The following is a 21,017-nucleotide window of genomic DNA, read 5'->3' on the forward strand; positions in this document are numbered from 1 at the left end:
AAAAATCTGTAATTTTGACCCATACAATTTATTTTTGGCTATTGCTAAAAATATACCCGTGCTTCTTAAGACTGGTTTTGTGGTTCAAGGTCACACATTTTAAAATATTTGTCCCAGATTAGGACAAAGGTTAAAAAACAAACAAAAAAAAAAAAAGTGTAAAATATTATGTAACAACAACAACTGTGAATTCAGGTGTAAATTAAAACACAAAGCATATTTCCCTTGATAAAATATATTTTTATATTTCAGCAAAATATGCTTACAAATACATAATACTGCATTTACATTGTTTACATTTTTTATGACATTTTAAATTAAGAAGAGTTTTCTGTGAAACATATCTTTCATCCTCAACTCAAGATGGAATGACACTGCATTAATTCAAAGATCAGCTATTGTATTTCCTAGTCAGTCTTAAGTGAATTAAGTTTAATAAGGTATGACACAAGCGTAATAAATATGGAAAATTTCTTCATCGCTACTCTAATGCAAGTTATTGTCAGCTGTGATGATAGAACAAACCCCAGAACCATAAACAGTTATGCAGAACAGTCAATTGTAGAGCAATAACACTTAAAAGATCAAATTAAACTGCATTAAATGGAATGGAACAGAATATTTATGCGAGATGACATTTCTATAAAGCTGCATCAATCAAAACAAGAACACATGACAGAAAAGAAACCAGAAAAAAAAAAAAAAAAAAAAAACCAAAACATACAATATGTATAATGAAAGCAAATATCATATAATATAAGCATTTTCAATCTAACCTCTAAATCAGATATAAATCAATAAATATAAAAGTATTCTGAAATACTGTCTACTGTATATATATTACACACAGTGATATCTATTCTATGTATAAAATAACATTTTTTTATAACGCAATTAACATTTGTGAACATTTCTTATGATTTTTGTGTACTGATGTACTGGAAAAAAAACAAATTCCTTGAGTCCCATGCAGAGAACAGTGTTATAGAATAATTCAAGTCTTTTTTCCTGTTTCTTTGCAAATCTGCCATGATCTTCCCTAGCACAAGGTCTGCTACTACAGCAGAAATGTGTTGCCTGTTTTAATGCACACTGAAATAAAAACCATTAAAGCACAGCTAAACCTTCCTAGGCCTTTCCTTCACTTCTTTAAAGTAAGTAAACAGTAACATTTTATTTTAGTCCTAAAGCAATGACAGCTGGGGAATGGGAGATTTACATGACAATTCATGATTTTGTAACCAAAAATATGGTTTAGTTTTTGATTTATAGTACATTTGAATTGAAATATTTTTGGTCAAATAATTCCCAGTTAGATATAATGTCAAGATCTTGTCTCCACATAATAAAGCTTATCACCATAATACATTCATTTCATTGTGCAACATCTTGGTCCAAGCAAATGACCCACGGAGAGGTCTCTAATGACTAAATCAATCAAAGACAAAAACTAGCTGTTTGAAACAAAAACATCCTTTAAAGATCAGAAACTATTCTCAACAGCAGACAGCCGAGACAAAGAAAATGCTTTAAAGGATCAGCCGACGGCAAGATGACCTGGCACATGTTTCATCTAATGACAGTAACGCTTTTCAAACTGGGACGAACTCCAATTCTGCAGTAACAAACTGAAATCTCCATCACACTCTGAGTGTGAAAAACAGCTGAGACGAGGTATTTTAAAATGTCATGCAAAGCCATAACAAATGGTAGTTAAATAATTTAATAAACACTGTCAATACCCAGACTCTCAATGTCTAGCATTTAGTTTTCATCTGATTACATGGACGGTGTATTGACGGTTTTCGAACTGCTTTGGCAACAGTAATAATGATATTTAAGCAACTGCTACCATAAACCAACACGAGTGCTACAGGATAAAAGAGAAATGAATGAACGCAAGGACCTTAACAAAATATTCAGTAACACACTTCATACTGTGGCTCCTAGTGATCTATAACAGATCCATTAAGTATCTCTTACAGCTTCTCTTCAGTCAAGAAAAGCTGAACAGATAATAAAACAGTCTAATGTAGAAACCAGTGACTGTAGAGGAGGTCCCTCTTCAGAAAGGTTTCTGTCAGAGCCTGTCATTTCTGCTGCTCTGCTCCCGTCATCTGTGCTTTCAGATGTGGATGTTGTGGTAACGGCCCTTCGCTAGATCTATGTCCACTCTGCGAGCTTCTGCGAAGCTTAAAAATGTCCCTAAACCCAGCAGGTTCACTACAGTGATGAGGCCAAAAACTGACGCCCAGGAACCAGTGGCCTCGATCAGATACCCCGAGAAATACACCATGATGACCCCTGACAAAACACATACACACAACAGCATTAATGTATACAGCACACTAACAATCCACTTTAAAACTGAGATTGAGTGCTCAGGAGTAATACCAGGTTTACATTTATAAAATATCAATGTTTTATATTGTTCTTACCTGTAAATGCTCCACAGGTATTCATCACTCCTAAAGGAAAAAAAACATATTACAGATTTAAAAAAAGACAAATAAAATAAAGTGACTGAATGGTAATATTTACTATACTGTTTAAATAACAAACAGTCATATTGCATATTGTAAAATTACAATAAATCTGTTCACAAAGAATGACAATAACTATAACAACAAAGTTTTAAAAATTGTCCACACTGACATAGAGGAATGTTAACTAAAAACAATTTTTTTTTGTAAATAAACATGAAAAGAAAATAAAATATATTAAAAAAAAGTAAACTAAAATAACATTTGAAGTGTATAAAAATAAAATAAGTTTAAGAACTGAAAAAAAAAAAAAACACGAGGCATTCCGTGTCAACTCAACCAGAGGTCCCCGGCTCAAATTTTTGATTTTGTTAATAATTTTCTAGTGAAATAAATACATAAATGAAGAAGAAAGGCAAAATATTAAATGTCATGAATAAATATTTACTGAGTAATCCACTATTTTGTAGAGGGGCTCAGAATGACAATTTTCACTTGAGACGCATTTCAGGGGGGGAAAAAATGACATCAGAAAGATGGCATCATCACTGTTATTTTACACAGAGATTTTTAGCTCTGTTAGTAAAACCTGTTGACTTTAGCAATTTTTGTTGCATTATATGCCAACGCTGACCATTCAAAAATGGGAAAAAGCACTTATTCAAGTTTTTTCTCTGAGGTTTGCATGCCTGTAACTCAAAAAGTATTAATGATATCTAAACATCCTTTCAGATTCTGGCTCTTAACAAACTTTCCTTTTGGCATTTTCATTTCTAAGGCCCTTGGTGGTTCGGTTCCAGAGATATTGGAATTCAATATGGTCAAAAACCAAATGTGGGTCACTTTGCATACAGATGATACTTTTTTTTTTTTTTTAAAGAGAAATGTCTGACAAACAAAAAATTCTAAAACTAGAAATCTTGTTTTCTTCTATCAAAACAACCACTTTGAAAATACCTGTCTGAATGACATAAATATTATTATTCCGAAGTTTGCGTGTCTGTAATTTAAGAGGTATTAAAGATATCTTTATATGAGTTTAGATTCCTATTCTTAATAAACTTTTCTTTTGGAATCTTCATTTTCAAGGCCATGTATAGTTCAGTCCCAGAGATATGGGCATCTCAATGGGGCTTCATATCCATATTGTTGAATATTACTTATATTCAGTGGTCAAAAACCAAATGTTGGTTACTTTGCATACAACTGACACTTACTGTATTTAAAAGGCAATGTCTGAATAAATTAAGAGTTCATTTGCAAAAACCGATAACTCCATTTTTATTTATTATTTTTGAGAAATCACATTTTTTTATTGCACATTTCAGGTAATATCAATCAAACTGCAGTTGGGTTGTTTTGATTAAGTAATAATAACTTTAACAAATACAGGTAATTTACAAAATTAAAGTTCCCTGATATGTTTTTTTTTTACATATTAAAAGTTTGTTTTATAGCAAAAGCAGATAAATTCACATTTCATGTTTTATATAGGAGACTCATTTAATCTTCATGATCTCCTCAGATGACAGTGTAGATACCTGACAAACGTTGTTGTGATCATAGACTATATGGATGTGATTACACGCAACACACTGAGCTTTTTCCGCACCATTATAACATGTTGCTTTTGCAAGGTTCTGTGAAAACGTTTCAGCTTTTATTTTTCTTTTACACCCTGAAAATATCACAGGTTCATCAAGTTCGTCAAAGTTACCTATCCTCAATCACTTTTAGTCAGCTTTGACAAAACTTTTCAAAGTGAAAGTAGCCTTGTCACCTAAAATGGACTTATCAGCTTCTGTTTACAAACAACAAAGGCTTGTCAGCTTCCTCAGTAAAAACGTGAACTCGCCTTGGAAGTGGACAATATCATTTTTTTTTTTTTTTTTTTTTCTTTTTTGACAAAATGCGTTTAGGGTTCAGATCGTGCTATATGTGGTGAAAAATGCATGGCAATTAATTTTTTTTTTTTTTTTAAAGTGCCATTTATTGTTTTTTGCAAATAAACTCTTCAAATAATGTTAAAACTAGAAATGTGTCTTGTTCAGAACAGCTGCATAGAACATACCTGTCTGAGTGCTACACGGCCTTAAAAATAAAGATGCCAAAACGAAAGTTTGTTAGGAGCCAAAATCTAAAATTACGATATCTTTAATATTTCTTGAATTACAGGAATGCAAACTTTGGATAAAGAAACTTAAAAAAGTGCTTTTTCGCCATTTTTGCATAATCACCATTAGCATATAATGCAACAAAGATTGCAACAGATTTTACTAACAGACCTACCAATCTCTGTGTAAAAATAACATTATGAAGCTGCCATCTTTCTGAAGTCGTTTTTACCCCCCTGTAATTTGGCTCTGAATCTCAGGTGAAAATTAGAAACAAAATAGTTGATTATTCAGTAAATATTTATCCATGACATTTAACATTTTGCCTTTCTTCTTCATCTACATAACTTTTTTTTTTCAACAGAAAAATATTAACATTTTATTAAGAGTTTTTAGATTTCTTGGATGTAGCCATCTGATAATAAAGGCTTTTTACTTTACAAGAGTGCCATGGTCATTCAAAAGTTTTCTTTTAATATTAATATTTCAGCTTTCATCATTATGCTTGTTTATCTTTCTTCAGAAAATACATTAGCCAAAAATTTGAACCGGGGACAGCCAATCAAAATGCTTCCTACTGACGCATGCACTTAGAATAAACAGTGTTGTTGTGGACTGGTGTGAAAGCTAATATATTTAGTCTCAAGTGTGCAATCATAGTTTGGGTTAAAGTAGAGAGAATGCTACATACCAAACAGAGACCCTGCACAGGATGGAGCGAGATCCTGAACATTCACTGAAACCCCACTAGAAAGACAATTACATTTTCACGTTTACACTCATGCATTCGGCAGACACTTTTACATACATTTTATCAGAGCATGCATTAGCCAGACAACAAGCTTGTGATTACTAGCACTATGCTCTACTATTTGTTTTCTTTTGTTTTGTTTTTTTTCAGTGTGTAAGCAGTAAGTAACATTACCTGTGGCTGAATGTGGTGAGGCCCATAGTAGCGGACACGAAAGCCACAGCTGTGGGGAAGGTAGTGGTCCCACACAAAAACAGAGTAAACACACTGGAGACGCCCATAGAGAAGAACTGAAAAACACACAGATTAATACATTATTACATACACAGTTTGAGGTCAGTCAATTTTTTAATGCTTTTACTTTTTCAATAAATTAATACTTTTATTTAGCAAGAATGCATTAAATAGATCAAAAGTGACAGTAAAGACATTTATTGTTACAAAATTGTTTAAATAAATGCTGCAGTTTGGGCTTTCTATTTATCAAAGTATCCCGGAAATAAACAGGGGTTTCTACAAAATTATTGATATTAATAATTAGAAAGATTTCAGAAGCATTATGTGACACAGAAGACTGGAGTAATGATGCTGAAAATTCAGCTTTGCATCACAGGAATAAATGACTTTTTAAAATAAAATACAAAACAGCAACTATACTTGTATATTTCACAGTACTAGTATTTTTATCAAATTAACGCAGCCTTGTTGAGCATTACAGAGTATATTTCAAACATACCTGCATGAGTTTTCTCACTGACGCAGTATCAAAACCTTTAAAAGACAAAGAAAGGATGAGAGTATTACTGTGCCAGCTGAGGAACATTCAGCGGTTTTATTAGTCAATTACAATCATGTAGACTTGACATTTACAACACCGTAAAACTCAAACAGACTCATAACATGGGTGGGAAAGAGCAAAGTCACGACAGAACAATGATTACAGAGTGTAGCCGCTGACAGTAAGGAACAGGAAAGATTTCTTTGCCTTCCTATTGTCTACCAAAGGCATGAACATGAGGAACAAACAAACTTATATCTTTAAATAAGAAATGGTGGGTGTATTTTTGTAGTATGTGTGGTGTCGTACCCTGACTGATTAGATGGTCTGAAAGGCAGCCACTAAACAGGGAAGAAGGGATGGCCACAAACCATGGGATCACGTTAAACACCCAACCCTGAGGAAACACACATGCAGACGTATAGTCAAACACACACACAGACGCACACAGGAACAGCCAATGAACACTTTTGCGAATAGGAATCAAACACACACTCTGATGCGACGTGATGTGGAGCCCCCTGCTGGAGCTCAACCACAACAGCATCATCTAACATGACTTGCTCTCTCAGGAATTAATTCTCTCAGAGATTGTTTTTCTCACATAGAAGGAGAGAAATCTCAATATACACACTGATATTCTTTTGCTTCAACACAGATCGTGTTCTCACAGAACGTAGTTCAGTTTACCTTGGCATCAGGAAAGGTGTCCTTGAAAAACGTTGGCAGCCATGACAGCAGTGTGAAAAAGGTGCTAGCGGTGCACAAGTGTGTAATAATGACGGCACTGAAAAACAGACAGGAGCATTTAGGATGCATTTGAAATTAATGTCACCAACACAGCCTGTCAGACAAAAGACACTGCAGGTACAATCAGTCATTCTCTTGCCATTGATTTCTTTTTTGAAATCGTAAATAGTAGACAAATATGTTTAGATGTTTATAATTTGTACTAATTTTGAAACAAGTGGATAAATGGGATTGTAGAGGTTGTCTGAGACATTTAATGTTATCAAGCAAAACCCATCTGTTCAGTATTCCTCAGCCTTGTTGTGTTTATATTTGCACTCTTGCGAATTATTGTAACACAAACTTTCAGGTAAATGTTTTTTACATACGCTACCAGTCAAAAGTTTTTAAACAAGAAGAGCAAGAATTCTCTTCTGCTCACCAAGCCTGCATTTTTTTTTTTTGATCCAAAATACAGCAAATGCAGTAATATTCTAAAATGTTTTTACTGTTTAAAATAACTGCTTTCTATTTAAATATATTTTAAAATGTAATTTATTCCTGTGATCAAAGCTACATTTTCAGCATCATTAATCCAGTGTTCAGTGTCACATGATTCTTCAGAAATCATTCTAATATGCTGATTTGCTGTTCAATAACATTTATTATTATTATTACTATTATTTAAGCTTTTGTAACATTATACACTATACCATTCAAAAGCTTGGAGTGAGTCTATTTTTTTTGTAAAGAAATTATAGAAATTAATACTTTTATTTAGCAAGGATGCTTTAAATCAAAAGAATCAAAAGACATTTATAAAGACATTTATAATGTTAGAAAAGATCTCTATTTCAGATAAATGCTGTTCTTCTGAACTTTCTATTCATAAAAGAAACCTGAAAAAAATGATGCTCAGCTGTTCAACATAATAACACTTTTTAAAAAAAATTAAAAAAAAAAAATCAAGCTTTTAAATCACAGGAATAAATTACATTTTAAAATATATTCAAATAGAAAACAGTTGTTTTTAATAGTACAAATATTTCAAATTTTTTCCTGTTTTCCTGTACTTTGGATCAAATAAATGCAGGCTTGGTGAGCAGAAGAGACTTCTTCAAGAACATTAAAAATCTTACTGTGCAAAAACTTTTGACTGGTAGTGTAAAAACTAAAGGAGTTTTCAGAAGCTCTGTGATGGTGGTGTTGAAGTCATGTGACCTTAGTGTAGTTTTTTTCTATAGCCAACATTTAGCTTTTTACTTCTGGTGACTGTATTTAGCTTTAAAATTCCTGCAGGTTGTATCATTTGTAAAGATTATTATGATGAACAAAATGTATAAAAATCAAAAACGTTTGTTGGTCACAGAGCGTATTGTCTGCAATAATGCAAAAACCAGTGAAAAAATCCTACTGGGTTTTTGTCGAGGGAATCAGAGTGATGCAAACTTCTGGGTTGGCCTACAAAATTATGTAATTACTGCAACACTCTGCTACTACTAGAGCACTCCCTCCAAAGCACACTCAATAATTTTACAATTATTATCCACTCTTTCTTTACACATTAGTGTTATTTTTAAACTAAAATATTACAAAAAAAAAAACATTCACATCATGTATGCAGTCAGAAACACGCCATGTTTAGCTGACGGGACAGAGTACTGTGTTACTGTTTCTGAGTGCTCTATATATAGACAGACATGGAACGGATATGAATTAGGCCTTTATGGGAGCTCAGTAAAGACCCTTTGTTCAGCATCCATGCTCACTCTCTCTTACACACAAACACATACACTCAGTATTCAGGTGCTAATCTCACCACACAGCTGGCTGTCTGAAGAGACGCAGCCAGTTTCTCTTGGACAGTTTGGACTGGGTCCCAGCGCTACCCAGAGACTCCAATGTGATGATGGGACCTGACAAACACAAGCACAATCAGTCTTTAAACAACCAGTTGGACACCTGTTAAGGAAGTAATAACAGCACAACTACAGTCTCTGTTCTGCTTGAAGTGTATATTTGACATATTTTAGAATGGCTAGGATGTGGAATTTTAAACAATACCATCAAAAGTTTGGGGTCAGTAAGACTTTTTTTTTAAAGAAAGTAATACATAGTTCTGGCATTAGACTCTAGATGGCGCAGTCTGATAGGTCTAACTTAATCAGACCTATGACATCATTATCACATGGCAAAGCTGTCTGGTTCTCTCCTGTATCAGCAGCCAGTGAGCTCACTGCTTAACATTCACATATATGACTAGTGCTTGCTGTAGCAGTTTACAGCATGCTTTAGAAACCCTCCACCTTCCCCAGCTCCACCTGCAACTCATGGTGATTCATGTATGCTATATGGGGGTTATTCATATATATGTGCAGCAGCAGTATTTCTTACATGCTCACAGCTTAGTGCTTGCTCTGCCGCAGCAGTAGCGTAGCAGATGTGTTCCGATTAATTCATTATTTGACAAACCCTATTTAACTGGCAGCATTCCTCTAATTTTCAGTTTCAGTTTTCAAATTCTCCAATTTCCTTGTGCAAGAGAAGTTGGTCACTCCAAATCTGCGATTTCTCACATATTGCAGATTTACAATGACACTAATTCATTTAAGTTCCCCCAAAAAGGCTGGTCACTCTTGTAAGACAAATGCATTTTGAAGACAGGATAATGCAGAGACAAAACTGAAGCTGGAATTGTTTGCCAGTTCAGCAATGAACAGAGTATGGATCTGTCTCGGGATGTTTAAGAGAAGTCAGACCGAAAGTGCACTCTGCAGTGACCAAGACTCTCATCAGCAGAGAGAATCAAAAGGCTAAGCTCACCTTGGAGCATGTTGTGTGGAGAGAGGAGAACTAGTCCAAAGTTCACTTTAGTGATAAGAGCACGTTTCATTTATTTGGACTTGATGGGAAACATTTTGTTTGGTGTCAAACTGAGGAAAGACTGCTGTCCAGGTCTGTAAAGAAGTCAGTGAAAAGTGGAGGAGGAAGAGTCATGGTTTAAAGGAAGTTTTCTGCAGGGGTTGGGGCTCTACATATACATGGCAGGGTGAATGCAAATGTTTATTAGAACCTCCTTTATATGCAGTTCCCTCCCTGCAAGCATCTCCCAATCAGCCTGCAATTTTCATTCAAGACAATGCCCCCATCACACTGCAAAATGGATAAAGAAGTTCTTTAAAGCTAAGAACACCCCAAGATCACACCAGTGCAGCGTGAGAAACTATTGATGTCCTGCGGCCGCAGATGTGCTGAAACCATTCAAAGCTTCTACTCTAAAGCTGTAGGGCCTCTACACTTCCTACTAATTTCTGACAGCTGTAAACCTCCAAAATTTTAGTTGTAGTCTTTTTTCGTGCTGCAGTGGTTACTGTTCTCTAATTTTAACCACTGTGTTTTTAACAAAATAAAGGTTTTTGATGAAATGAAGGTTATTTTGTCAAACATGTTAGCAGAATAGTGGTATACCTACAGCTAATATTCCTTCAAATTTTAACTGATGAAGATTAACAATATAAAAAAAAAAAAAAAAAAAAAAAAAAAATCACGTATTTATCCACCTTTTTCTTTCCATAAGAGTGGGCACGGCCATTTGTAAATTTTATGGGTCCGGTTTCTGGTCTTATCCACGTCCAGCTATTTTTAGCTGCACAAAACAACTTGTTTTAAAGAAAATAGTTATTTTAAATTAAAATCCTATTTTTACAATATTACTGTTTTTACAGTTTTATCAAATAAATGTAGCCCTGGTGTGCATAAGAGACTATTTCCAAAAACATTAAGATAAAAAATAAGTACTAACCCCAAACTTTTGAATGGCAGTGTATATGGCCACAAAACACAGCTGGCAAAGATATATGTATCTACTACATAAAAAACAACATTCAGAATCATTAAGGGATTCTATCATGATTCTCTGAGTCAAAATCAAATTGTGAGGTGCCAAGAGATTCCTAATGCTCACGTATGTTTGTGCTTCTATATTCTGTACGTACCTTCACCTTTGAGCAGGTACTTCCACATGCAGTACGCCCACAACACAGACAGAAGCCCAGAGACATAGAACACACTCTCCCAGCCATACAAGTCCAACATCAGAGAGCCTACGCCTCCTATCACCAGAGTCCTACACACACATACACGCAGAGTTACATAAATACAATCTGAAAGACATCCGTTATGGTTCTAGATGTAGCAGAGAAAATAGACACAGTTAGAGATCAAACACTAACCCCAGGTATGAGCCGCTTCCTACGGTGCTCATGAGGAAGCCTCGCTCGCTCTCCACAACCTTCTGAGAGCACAGACTGGCCAGAGACGGGTAGTGAACACCTGAGCGCCACAGGAGACAACAATAGCCATTAGTGGATTATTAAGGTTTTAATATTACAGCTAATGACCAAACAAACGGTCAATATTATAAATATAAACCATCTTGTTAAAAAAAACACTAATAAGTTAAATGTTGTAGAAAGTACTAAATAATAATACTTATACATTTATTTATTTTCTAAAATATTTTTTCATGTATTTACTTAAATAATTTAAGATTTAAAATAAAGAAATATATATTTTGGCATGCTTGCACTTTAAAAATATTCACCAAAGCATGGACAAGATGACGGCATTAATTACTTTTAATGAACTTTAACATTTCTGTAACAAAAAGTCAAACTCTGGCACCATTTATGCTGGCAAAGAAATCAAAGACAACTTTTATAGACATGGCATATTTTATAGCAGACTCCACTGTCTTTTTACAGATCCCTTTCACTAGCTTTAAGAGCATACAACAGCAGTACAATGACATACAGTATAATTTCCTTGCAAGGGAAAGCATAATAATGGTTGGATTTGCCAACCACAGCACAATTATCTACTCTTCTCCACAGCAAATAACGTCTTGTCATAAAAACAGCCAGCATTTGCAGGAGGGAACATTTAGCAATTTGCTAGCAATCTGGAAGCAATGATTTACTAAACAAGTTTCCCCAAACTACAGCCTCACTTAAAAAAAACTCAGAGAAAAGCTGAATACTGTTTGGTGAAATTCTACATGCTTAAACTATTATAGCAATTCAGTATCATTAGATCTTAGAAAGTAAACAATCAGCACAGTATGATGGATATAAGCACAGTTATGTAAAGTTCAGCTGGTTTTGCAATGGTGCGGTCACTCACCCTGCAGCAGGCCCATGAGGAAGCGGGAGATGGTCATGGAGACGATGGGCTGGGAGCAGAAATGGGCTAAGATTGGCGTGAAGGCGGTCATTGCTCCCCATGCTGCCGCTGACAACAGCATCACTTTCTCTCCCCCCACTCTAAACAAATCAACATAAACAAGCATTTATGAATATGCCATCAAATCCAAACATGAGTTATTGCACTTGAACACATTTCGGACCATTTCTTCAGCAAACCAGGCTTGCAAACATTAAAAACTTTGTAGAACTCTTTCAGTCCGTAGATCTGCAGCATGGGAGCAATGTAGATGAGCGATTCATTTGCATCACCTACCTTATCATGTTGAGCCCTATTTCAAAACAGGTTGTGGCTCTCTGGTGGTCACTAGACTTGCAGTTGTGCAATTACTGTATTTTAGCTCACATGTGCATCATATTATGAACTCAACTGCAGTAATTTCTTCAATATTATTTGAATGTATAATAATAAAAATTACAACCCGCTTAACTAGCCAACTAGTTAGAAATGCTTTAAATATTAGTTAAACAAGTCGTGGGTAAACTACATCTAATGTGGGACACAAATCTATTGCTAGCTGTTTGACAGTGTAACCAGTGCAATTAGGCAGACATGACGTCTGCTTGTCTTGCTTAATTGCACTGGTTGCATTGTCAAACAGCAAGCAGTCTCACGTTAGATGTACTTAAGCCACATTAGATGTAGTTTACCCACAACCTGTTTAACAAATATGTAAAGCATTTCTGACACCTGGCAACTGTGACGTTTAAAATACAGCCACACCTGTAAAACAAAGACTGCCGTCACGTTAACGTAATATCTGAACAGAAACTAATACACCATGCAGCTGCCCTTCCTTTGACACCTTACATTTTTTTACCTTTATGCACTGTGTTATGATTCAGTGTAAATATATGTTTGACTATTAATATTGAGATGTTTAAACTGATTTATCTGACCTATTAACTGTTGCCCAGCTATAGTTGCAATTATTTACACTGCAAATTTAAGAGACCCCAGAAAAGTTCCACAAAATATTACTAAACAATGACATTTCATTTCTTGTTTCACAAACAGAAATAAGTCAGTAAGTCAGTGGGAGTCTGACCTGTCACTGACGTAGCCTCCAAGGACCTGAGTGAAGCAGTAGCCCCAAAAGAAGCTGCCCAACACCATGCCCGTCTCTCTCTTGGTCCAGGTGAAGCGCTCTGCCATGCTCACTGCACAGATAGGCATTGCCACACGGGCACAGTACAGCAGGCACGTCCCCAGCAACAGCACCACCGTCCATATCCTCGCTACTGGCCTGCAGACAGATACAACCATATGATGCAAGTTTCTTTACACCAAACAAGATTCATATGAGAAGTTGTTACGGGCCAAAGCACATAAATTAAATTTCGAACTGGCATGTACCCATCTAGGTTAATTTGCTCCAGACGCATTGGCTAATACTGATATACTTAGTTTGTTAACCTTTTTATTAAAAAAAAAAAAAAAAAAAAAAAAAAAGGTGACCTAAATAGCACAACGTTTTAGAAAGTTTATTTAAATCCTCTGGTTTAATAAAAAATGGTGAGTGAGCATTCATAGATGTATTCATAGATTTATAGATGTATAATAAACTTAATTTTAATCTAATTTAATGTGTAATTTAATAATAAAACATGCTTATTTGCTTATTCATTTTCCTATCTTGAATAAAACGGTTCATGAAGTTTGTTATAAAATGTTTCAGAACTAAACTAGATAAACAAAGGTAAATTTATGTATTTGAAAACTGACATTAAAATAATTTGCTGTCAAAATAGATTTAAACTTAATTATGTGTCCTACGATAAAGTGAATTTATGTACATAATGTTAATATACTTTTGTTGTATAATACATTTCTATACTTTATTCACTATATTTTATTAGCATGGCAATGTACTTAATTGTATTAGATTAAAAAACACTATTTAGAGGAAAGTTTGGTGAGGTGGTCTCACCTTGTCCAGTTCTGACTCGACTCTGCCCACTTCTTCTGTGATCCAGCTTGTCCGATATTATCAGCGGGTTTCTCCTTAATACTGACCAAATCTGGACAAGAGTTCTTTCCATGTTTTTGTAGAATTGCCATTCAACGACAAATATATCCGTGTTTGACTATCCGCTCTGATATCCTCTCGGGTCAGTCTGTGCGAGCGTGACAGGCAAAAAAGCAAAGCAATGAAAAAAAGATGTTTCTATTCCAGTTTCTGCGCGCAAGCATCTCTTTATAACATCTCTGCCGCATTCACTGCGCTCCGGCGACTGGGATAAATGAGCGGACTTTCGGCTTGCATAGCTGCTATAACGCAGCGGCAGGAATTTCTGCTTTTTCCTGGTTCTTGAAGTGTTGATGATGATCCACGTGTCAGTTTCTTTTTTCAGCCACGCAGTTCCTCCAACCACTGGCTCTTCAAACCAGGAAGTAACGTGACTCAGCCCCTTCCACTCACAACAAAAGGACTTCAGGCATGGTTTCGTCTTTGGCGAAATACCTGATTGTGATAAATATATTTTATAGGACAGGTTTAGCAAACCCAACACCACTAATTAATAAGAAAGCCATTACAGATACACCAATGTAGTGATGTGAAGTCAGACTCGTGTCCGCGAATCGATTCTTTTGAACAATTCGTTTAAAAACGGCTCACAAAATCGATTCGCTTATAGAATATGTAAATATTCTAAACGTTCAAACAAGGTTTAGAGCAGTTTTATATTATAAATGGTGTTTATTATACATATATTCATGCGACCCAGTTCACTTTGCTGCAGTCATAGTTCAGAAGATTAAAAAAATTGCGTTTACATTAAACATCACTAAAACTCATTAACATTTGTTGAATGAAAACGTTTTGCACTTTTAAATAACTTCTGTTTATTTAAACTAACTTCCTTACATGTTGATAAAATGTGATCCTGAACCACAAAACCAGTCCTAAGTAGCATGGGTATATTTGTAACAATAGCCAGCAGTACACAGTATGGGTCAAAATGATGGATTTTTCTTTTATGCCAAAAATCATTAGGAAATTAGGTAATCATATTCAATTAAGATATTTAGTAAACTTCCTGCCGTAAATATATCAAAATGTAATTTTTGATTAGTAATCATTTGGACAACTTTGAAGGTGATTTTCTCAAGATTCTGATTTTTTTGGACCCTCAGATTCCAGATTTTCAAATAGTTGTACCTCAGACAAATATTGTCCTATCCTCTCAATCTCAAAAATGGACCCTTATGACTGGTTTTGTGGTCCTGGTTCACAAATGTCAGTTATAAACAAATTAAGTAACATTTCTACTAAGCTTAATTTTAAAAGTAATTTATTTTTAAGTCCATCAGTAAACTCCAGCTGCTCTTACTGTCAAATCATTCATTGTTTTACTATGAATCAGACATGTCTGATAGAGACAACTGTCGTTATTGTTAAAAGTTAATAGATAAATAGTGAAGGACTCTTTCAGACTCGCTTTGTGAACCGGTTCATCTGATTCACTGAGAAGATCCGACTCAAAAGAACAGTTAGAATTTTGCCACATTATATAGGAGAAAAGAATAGTCAAGTCTAGGTTAATAATATACTACCTCATGTTTTACAGGGTAAAGTCCAAGTTGCCATAAGGTATTCTCATTTGAAGTGTAAGTGGTTTGTGTCTTTTCCCACCAAGAGCAAATAATTATCAGTCATAGGAGGCCAAGGAGGGGGTTTTCATCTGCCATGTTGATTTGTTAAAAACACTGTCTGTAACATTTAATTGGGCATCACAGCATAAGTATTTGGCCATAGCGTTCATCAACAGCAGCAATTTTGAAAATCAGAGAGTTTGGGGATTTAAAAAAGAAAGAATATTTAATACCTATGTAAAGCATCTGACTTCAGAAGCTTACAATTTGATCTCTGCAATATCTATAAATCACAATTGAATGTCAATGTAAGCAGGAATACTATGACAATGTACAGTAGAAAACAATGTCACATGACTTTATAACATTATAATGCAATAACATTAGTACTCGAAAAAGGGCAGATTTTCTTTGACGGGGCCCTTTAACACGCATACAAAATGTATACCTGTGCACTGCAAATAAAAGTTGTGAAAGCACACAGAACTCGTTCTCCGTATTGGTACAATCAATCCACTGTCCTCGATGACACCGCTATTGTGCCGTAGGTACCTCACATCAGTGGACGCGGTCGAATAGAAGGTAAATCTAAATAGTGTGGTTCAGTCCTCACATATATTTGTAGACTTTCTGAACATTTACTGACAAAATAGAAAGATAATAATCCTCTGCAAAAACAAAATAGCTAAAATGCAATCAATTCAGCTCAGCAAGTCAAACATCGTGGTAACAAAAATCACAGAAATCCATCTGCGATAAGAAGTGTTTCCGTTTTGGCTAGGAGTCACCTTTAAATCTTAACGTATTATCTCAATTCCACAGCCCATTTAATGCAAAGTCTCTGATAAGCAACAAGTAAACAAAACAAAAGGTTGATAAAAGGATGTTTGAGTGTCAGTCACTGAGTATAAATAGTTAAGGAAAGGGAAAGCGTCCATTTTGTTCCCCGCAGAATGCAAGCATAGAGATGCCGGTTCGTTTTCACTTGGGGTCCTCGATGGTGCCTTTGCTAAGATCTGTCATTTTGGGGTACTTGACTTTCTTCTGGTCCAACTCGTTCTGAGCCCACAGCAGCAGTTTCAGGAGTTTGGCAAGTTTCGGTGTCGACTCCCTGTTTTCATAGTCCAGCACCGCCTGGTTTACCTCGCTCCACACCTGTCACAGAAGACCACAAGCTGTTAATTAGTGGCAGACTCAATACCACAATTTGACGAAATTTGATGAAACTGACTTAAGTCCACTTCCAGAACAAAGATTGACAGATAATGTACTCACCCCCTTGTCATCCAAGATGTTCATGTCTTTCTTTCTTTAGTCGTAAAGAAATTATGTTTTTTGAGGAAAACATTTCAGGAATGTTCTTTATGTAGTGGACTGCTATGGTGTCCCGAGTTTGAACTTTCATAATGCAGTTTAAATGCAGCTTCAAACGATCCCAGATGTGCTTGTAAAAGATCCCAGCCGAGGAAGAAGGCTCTTATCTAGCAAAACGTTTTTTTTATTTTAATACAAATATTTTTTTAATCTCAAATGCTCATCTTGTCTTGCTCTGCCTGAACTCTGTGTATTCTGGCTCAAGACAGTTAGGGTATGTCAAAAAAATCCAATCGCATTTTCTCCCTCAACTTCAGAAATCATTTCAAAATCATCCTACATCGCTGCAGAAGTACCAACCCCGTCTTTGCAAAGTGAACATGCAAAGAAGATCATACATCCTTAACAAAAATGGTGAAACAGTGATACAGGATGATTTGAAGCTGAGGGAGAACATGAGATGGGAGTTTTTCGACACACCCTAACTGTCATGAACCAGAAAAAAAAACAGAGTTCAGGGAGAGTAAGACAAGATGAGCGTTTGAGATTAAAAAGTATTCTTCCTCGGTTGAGATCGACTGCATTTGGGATCGTTTGCAGCCGCATTTAAACTGCATTTTGGAAGTTCAAACTCGGGGCACCATATCAATCAAAAAGCATAATTTCCTTACGACTGAAGAAAGAAAGACATTAACATCTTGGATGACAAGGTGATGAGTACATTATCTGTCAATTTTTGTTCTGGAAGTGGACTTCTCCTTTAACATAAAATTTACTTTTTTGCCTTGCGGCCAAAGTACACTACTGTTCAAAAGTTTGGGGTCTAATATTTTTGCAAAAGAATTCTATTTCAAGTAAAAGTTTTCTTATGAACAGTTTATCAAAGAATCCTAAAAATGTATTATCGCTTACACAAAAATATTAGGCAGCACAACTTTTTAAAATTGTAAACCTATTTTACATTATTACTGTTTTACTACATTTCTGATTAACGAAATACATCCTTAGTGGATATAAATACAAACAAGGAATAAAATCTTACAGACACCAAACGCTTGAATGATAGTGTAGCTGATGACTAGCCTACTCAAAGAGTGAAATACGTCAACATATTGAACAAACATGGCCTCCTTAAGTAAACCAAATTGTTCTCCGCTCTCTCACTGTACTGGCCTTGAAAGCGAACTTTGATGTCCTGAAGGGCTGGAATCACCATAAAAGGCTTTTTTTTAATTAAACGTTTATTTAAAATGGGATCAAAATGACAATGCTATTGTTTAAAATGTACCAATAAAAATAACTATATTTATAAAGATAAGACAGAACAACCAACGTTACCTTCTGTCTCTGCATCATGTTAAGCAAGTCTCCAAAGGGTGACTCTTCTGGGTTATCAAACGCCAGGAGTGCGAGGGTGCGCTCCATCTCTTTCAGACACTCTCGGCTTTCCTCTCCCTGTTCAGCCAGCTGTGTCTGTGCAAACTCCAATGCAGCCTCAGTTTCCCGCAGGCGAATCAACTCTATCAGGTGCTGTTGCTAAAGGAGGAAAGCCGATAAACTTTACTTGTTGTAGTTTTTAAACAGTTCCCTTGCATCAAAAGGTTCAAGTCACAGTACAACATCTTTCACTATATATATATATATATATATATATATATATGTGTGTGTGTGTGTGTGTGTGTGTGTGTGTGAGAACACACCACACACATATATAACAGCCAGTTTACAAAATAAAAGTCCAAAAAGAATTTAAGCCACAATTAACATTTTGTTATATTAGATAAAACCATTTGGTTGGCTGTTGGGTTCTAAATGATAAAGCAAAAGATCTGCTTTTCATGCGTTTGAGATGTTGTTATCTATGCAATGACATTCAAACATTTGTAGGGTGGCTTCTGTCAAAATACAGCCCTAAATGTCTTAAAGGGGTAGTTCACCCACAAACAAAAATTCTGTCATTAATTACTTGCCCTCATGTCATTCCAAACCCATTAGGCCTTCGTTCATCTTCAAAACACAAATTAAGATATTTATAAAGGAATACAAGAGCTCTCTGTCCCTCCATAGACAGCAAGGAACGCATTAAGGACATCAGTAATAGTCCATGTAACAGTCCATGTAACATCAGTGATTCTAAAAATCGTAGCTTTGTAAAATTACAGTTGAATCACTGATGTCACATGGACTATTTTAATCTTAATTTGTGTTCGAAGATGAACAAATGATTTATGGGTTTGGAACAACATGAGGGTGAGTAATTAATGAGAGAATTTTCGTTTTTGGGTAATATATTCCTTTAAACATATGGAGATGTGTAATATATATCATAAGCAAATTGTCATTATTCTGCTTTACCTGAAGATGAAAGTACAGATATCGGTTAGTGTCCAGCAGCTCAGGATGCAGACTGTTGATCAGTGCAATAGCCTCTTGAATTTGTCCCTTCAGCACCATCTCCCTAATTTTTATCCTTTCATCCAGAGAGTCCAGATCAACACTTGGTTCAATGCCTGATTCCATCCTGAACTTCTCAGCTGCCTCTTTAAACCCCTCTATGTAAATAAACACGAAAATTATGAAACAGATCTTCTGACAGTTGTATTAAAACTGCAATGGAAGGTGAAAAAATAAAACTGATCGCCTACCTGTCACCAAATAATTCATAATGAGACGGTTCATGTCTGCCCGCTGAATATGAACATTATTTAGCTTTTCCATCCACTCCTCTCGTGTTATGTCCTCTGGCTTTTCAGCATAACTCATCATGAAGTGTTCTACATTGGGGGAAAAAAATACATAAAAATGACATAATACTGTATGTGTGCACGTACGCGCATACATACGCTTAATATAAACATACTGTTTTATGTTTACTTTTTAAAGATTTTAATTAGAGAAAGATTAAGGCATCGATACAACAAGCTTTAGAAAATGATAACGAATCAGCTCATTTACAAAGAGAATATATAAATCAACAATATTATGGAAATCAAGCAAGATTACATTTTCGCTTGTGATGACCGGAAGCTCTAATCATAAAGGCCTGTATCATAACATTGAAGCCTGTACCGCTGGAGTGGACATCACAACAGATTTAAAAATGTCCGTAACAACAAACACATATACACGTTAATAAGCATACATATTCTCCAACCATTTATATATCACCATTCGTTTATCAGCACTTATAATATCTTGGCGATTATGCAAAAAAAACGTTGAAATTTACCTGATTGTGTACACTTTCCTCGCCAGCAGCTCGAGAGAAAGGCCGTACTGAGTTCTCGCGGTTTTTCAGGAAAACGAGATTTCAGCGATACCTTCGTTTGGATTGGCTGTCGATTCGCATGCGTTTAGGTAATGGACTGCTTACATTAAAATAATAATAATAATTTAAAGTATTGTAAAAAATAACTGATATATTACGTCGTTTTAATATATGTTGTAACTCATTTTACTTTATTTATCCTCCAGCACTTAGCACTCACACTACCAGTCATGTTTAAAAACAAAACAAAACAAACAAACAAATCCACCAGTCATGTTTTTGAACAGTACGATTTTTTAAGTTTTTTTTTTAATTCTCATGTGCTTACCAAGTGTTAGTTTGATCCAAAATACTATATTTTTACTATTTAAAATAACTGCTTTCTATTTGAATATAAAATGTAATGTATTCCTGTGATCAAAGCTAATTTTTTAGCATTAATAGCGGACTTCAGTGTCACGTGATCCTTGAGAAATCATTCTAATATGCTGATTTGCTGTTCAATAAAGATTTTTTATTATTATTATCCATATTTAAAACAGCTGAGTACATTTTCTCAGGATTCTTTGATGAATTAGCATTATAAAAGGCTCTTGTAACGTTACACACTATAACATTCAAAAGCTTGGAGTCAGTATTATATTTTTTAAAAAAGATATCATAGAATATAATACATTTATTCAGCAAGGATGCTTTAAATTTAACAAAAGTGTTGACAAAG

General features: G+C 35.1%; 2 protein-coding genes across 2 annotated transcripts; both read right to left on the reverse strand.

The window, feature by feature from the left end:
* Positions 1-228: 228 nt before the first annotated feature.
* Positions 229-14,538, reverse strand: slc17a9b (solute carrier family 17 member 9b). Its single transcript, XM_051097309.1, has 13 exons — positions 14,048-14,538; positions 13,166-13,363; positions 12,037-12,176; positions 11,088-11,187; positions 10,851-10,981; positions 8,675-8,771; positions 6,817-6,913; positions 6,436-6,523; positions 6,085-6,119; positions 5,523-5,638; positions 5,289-5,344; positions 2,439-2,468; positions 229-2,304 (listed from the first exon to the last, which is right to left on the reverse strand). Exons 1-13 carry the CDS (start codon positions 14,176-14,178, stop codon positions 2,126-2,128), a joined length of 1,398 nt encoding a protein of 465 aa, XP_050953266.1. The 5' UTR covers positions 14,179-14,538; the 3' UTR covers positions 229-2,125.
* A 1,375-nt stretch (positions 14,539-15,913) lies between these two features.
* On the reverse strand, positions 15,914-20,370 carry gid8b (GID complex subunit 8 homolog b (S. cerevisiae)). Its single transcript, XM_051097376.1, has 5 exons — positions 20,258-20,370; positions 19,674-19,802; positions 19,384-19,580; positions 18,367-18,564; positions 15,914-16,869 (listed from the first exon to the last, which is right to left on the reverse strand). Exons 2-5 carry the CDS (start codon positions 19,792-19,794, stop codon positions 16,696-16,698), a joined length of 690 nt encoding a protein of 229 aa, XP_050953333.1. The 5' UTR covers positions 19,795-19,802; positions 20,258-20,370; the 3' UTR covers positions 15,914-16,695.
* Between the last annotated feature and the right edge of the window lie 647 nt (positions 20,371-21,017).

This window comes from Labeo rohita, chromosome 23, assembly GCF_022985175.1.
Source record: "Labeo rohita strain BAU-BD-2019 chromosome 23, IGBB_LRoh.1.0, whole genome shotgun sequence".
Lineage (NCBI taxonomy): Eukaryota > Metazoa > Chordata > Actinopteri > Cypriniformes > Cyprinidae > Labeo > Labeo rohita.